General features: G+C 40.3%; 1 protein-coding gene across 1 annotated transcript in view; it reads right to left on the bottom strand.

The window, feature by feature from the left end:
- The window catches only part of MMP24 (matrix metallopeptidase 24), a 23,647-nt gene extending 22,518 nt beyond the window's left edge, over positions 1–1,129 (bottom strand). The window contains exon 1 of the mRNA XM_006921748.3: positions 838–1,129. Within this exon, the coding sequence (XP_006921810.1) occupies positions 838–1,016 (179 nt within the window). The 5' untranslated portion in view covers positions 1,017–1,129. The remainder of the gene's footprint in view (positions 1–837) is intronic.
- Positions 1,130–4,096: the final 2,967 nt, after the last annotated feature.

The raw sequence follows: 4,096 nt of genomic DNA, 5'->3' as shown, positions 1-4,096 counted from the left end.
TACTCCTCACCTCCCCTTCTCCCCACTGCAATCTGACTTTGTCTCCACCATTCCTCAGAGCTTACAATGGCCTCTTTGTTTTAGACTCAGCAGATACTTTTCAGTCTCCTGTTTGACTACTCTGCAGCAGCTAAGCCCATTGCCCATTCCTGCCTTCACTGCCATGACATCTCAACCCCAGGCTTCCTCCATCTCTCTGCCTGCTCCTTCTCAGCTTGCTTCGAGGGGTTCCATCCCCAGCACTCTTCCTTCTCTGTAAACTCTCCCTGAGTGATCTCAACCATCCTCGTTGCTTATTATTACCTCCTAAGTCACTCCCTGAAACTCAGTGTTTCCTTCTGAGTTCTAGACTGGTGTAGCCAGTGTTTTTCACTAAATGGTGACCCTCTGGATGGCAGGGATCATAAGATGAAGCACAGTGCCTGGCACATGTAGGCACTCAGCAAATGTTCCATAAGTAGAAAAAGTGGAAGAAGTGTTGTCAACTCGTCATTCAAGGGTTCTCTGTATCAAGTGAGATGTGTACATCTCAAGGAATGCCAGAGGGGTAACTCATAGACACACAAATTATAGAGTCAGAGGACCATCTATAACCAAACTCTTCACTGTGCTGATAAGGAAACTGAGGCCCCAAAGCATTAAGCGTCACACAGCAAGTTGGTCACAGAGCACATCCCCAGTTCACATAGGAAAGGGCACCTTGGGGTATTCCCTCCTAGGATGACACTGCACATAAGAAGGTAAGATGGGCATGGTTTATATACGAAGCCATGACAAATGTGAACCCAAACATAAGTCTGGAAAGTTCAAAGGCACAATGTCCTATGCAAATCTTACTCGATTGTTGTCTGATCCAACACACCGGTGACTGGGATCCCGTAAAACTGCTGCATAGTGGAGACTGCTGACTGTAAGGCCTTCCCTGAGTGCAACGCGGATGCCCGTGAATCATAGGGAAGCAGATAGCCATATGATTTTAACCAGTTCTGAAAGACATATGAAAGAAAAGGATGCATTATGCCGGAGAAAGCTCTGTTCTACCTGGGCAGAGATCTGCCCTTGAAAGTGGGGATTATTTTTCCTGAGAGACTTATAGACTCATGCTCTGATTTCTTCCTCCTTCACTCCCTCCTGCAGACACATCAAATGTATCTCCAGAAAACACAGCTCTTGTTGGCTTACTCTCCTGCTATAAACCTTTCACTGGATCTCCCTTGGCTACTGAATGAAGATTAAATTTGCATTCAAGGCTTTCCACTACCCTGACTCTGCTCATTCATTCAGTGGTTTCTACTGACACATGACTAGACATGCAAAAGTACAAGAATAGTTCATTCTCTGAAAGAGAGTGGCCTGTTAAAATGTCCATGTGTCTAAAGTCAGAGTCTGATTAAGAATCACCCTGTAGAATATTTATCGACATAAAGTTATATACAATCTTCATTGCCAACCCCTCCAAAAAAAGCCAGCCATTATAAATAAATATAAATAAATAATGTATTATTTAATTTAAATATCAATACATAAAAGGCACAAACGAAAAATAATAGTATGATTATGTAAGAGAATTCCCTGTTTTTAGGAAATATACAATGAAGTATTTAGGTTTACATAAGGGTGCATGATGTCTGCAACTTATTCTTAAATGGGTTCAGGAAAAAATATATCTCTGTGTCTCTTGGTCGGTTGGTCTGTCTGTCTGCCTATCTAGAGAAAAAACAGATATAGTAAAATGTTAAAAAAATATATTAACAGTTGGAGAACCTGGGTAAAGTGTAGTCAGGAATTCTTTGTCCTATTGAAAACTTTTCTGAAAGTCTGAAATAAAGTAAAAAATTTTTTAAATAAAAAATGAATATCCTTCATTTGTAGCATGGGGGACTTCTTCCTTTGCTCTTTTCTTTTTCTTAAGTTTTATGCATGAATCATTAAAAATATAAAGGAGAAAAACTTTAAAAGGGCCAGAGAATCTGAAAGGAGCTTGGGTGAAGAAGCGCAAACAAGCAGTGAATCTGAAGGATAGCAAAGTAAAGACAGTTATTCTGACCGACAAGCATGAGGGGATGGAAATCTGAAGAAACCAGAACACCAGGAAATATCTGTGGCATCGACTGGAAAAGGAGGAAAACATCCAGGTATTTACTGAACCCACAGGCATTTACAGGAGCACTCCTACACGCATGCTGGTCTCTAAGCCAGACAGAACCTGTGCCCATCCTTAGAGAATTATCTTGAATACCTAATGGGCTAATGAAAGAAAAAGAAATGAACGTTAAGAAATAGTATTGTTCCCTTCCTATCTATAGGTTTTGTTTCTTGTCGAGTCAAATCAAACCATTTTCGGAAGGAGGCAAACCAGAAACTATAAGTTATTATTTTACCAAAAGTGACTATAACATCTTTACTGCCTTGTGATAAAATCCATTAGACTGATTAAAAAACAAAATAGTCAGAATAATAAAGTCTTAAAATGTCCATAACAGAGTGACAACCTTACCTCTTTCATATTTGATGTCTAAAACGGTTTTCATTCCAAATTATGGCATAGAATATTAATACTTCTTGTACTTCCCCCAAACATTGAATTTCTTTCATGTCTTTGTACATTTCCCCTTCTGCCCGGTATACTTCTTAGTTTGGCAAAAATCTTTCATACTTTTAACTTCGAGCCCATAAAATTACCACTGGAAGTAATTACTGGAAGACTTTCCTTACTCTCTCGGCTAAGTTATTTTCTACCTCTTCTGCGCTCCCTAAATCTCCAGTTACAGATAGTATAGACTTTATATATTGGGCTCTAATCATTTCGTATCAGACTCTGAGTGCCTCGAGGGAAGGGTCCATGTTTTACTCATTCCTATATGTACAGGGCCCAGGAAGTGCCTAACATACAGTAGTTGTTCATTATGTCCGTTCAGCAAACGTTATTGGGCACTTACTACAGGCCAGGCACTGTGCAAGGCTCTGTGGGTACAAAGATAAACAAGGAGCTCACATACAAACAAACCCATGAAACCTATGAAAATAGAGCACTGAAAATCAGGTGTATAGGGTTCAATGGGAGAACAAAAGAGAGGTGTCTTAGCCACATGGGGGGGGTGGGAATGGGGAGAAAAGGAAACTTGGGGGAGGCCTCCAGGTGGAGATGGGATTTGAGCTAAGTCTTGATGGGTACAGCATGTGTAATTGTCTGGAGGTGTAGGGGAGCCTGGCACATTCTGAGAAATATTTAAAATGGCTTGAACTTGGGGAAGGAGAGTGTGGCGAAGAGTAAAGAGGGTTGGAAAGGAGGGAAGTGGAGCGATATGATATATAATGATCTGCTCATGAAGTGGACAAATTACAGAGAATCACTTGTGACTTGACTATGGCCTAGGGTTAGCCAAAAAGCTCAAATAAGACATCTTCGAACATGACAAGTTACCCATCTATTCATCTAGGTGCTCCACTTTCAATTTCTAGGTTATGTCATCAAAGCATTAAATCCCTTCAATCTATTCTCTCAGCCTCTCATAACCTGAATGTCACATTACATTCTCTTTATAGAAACTTTAAGAATTATTGTGTTGAATAAACATAGTGGGAAAAAGGCACACAGTCCTGAGATGGAATCCTGACTTCACCACTTGCCAGCTTTGTGACCTTGGGCAAATTGAGTGTCCTTATTTGTGAAATACAAACAATAATTCCTCCTCCACAGGATTGTTGTTAAAATGAAATGAATGAATGCACCTGACACAAAATCACTCAAAAAGTGTTTGTTATCCCTTTGGATAACATGCATTACATGCAATATCTTGTTATTTGTAAAATCGAGGTGGAATAAATGGCCTTTGACTCCTTCTCTGCCTTTGAATCTAGTCATCTTGACCTCGCACATTCTCCTTGGACAAAGAGCCAGTCCTTGTGGATTCTATGAAGGTAGTACATTGTCAGGATCAATTCTGCTTGCTAGTAGGTGACCAATGGACATGACCATTTCTCACACAGCACTGGGAGCACTGTACACTGAGAAATGACAACTGACTTGAATTGTCACTCAGCTTTTCTTAGGACCAAACTCGATCACTTTCTATCAAACTTTAGCTTGGCGAAA

Source organism: Pteropus alecto, unplaced genomic scaffold, assembly GCF_000325575.1.
Source record: "Pteropus alecto unplaced genomic scaffold, ASM32557v1 scaffold45, whole genome shotgun sequence".
Taxonomy (NCBI): Eukaryota; Metazoa; Chordata; class Mammalia; order Chiroptera; family Pteropodidae; genus Pteropus; species Pteropus alecto.
The sequence above is the reverse complement of the archived record's forward strand: the minus strand, read 5'-3'. Positions and strand labels throughout refer to the sequence as shown.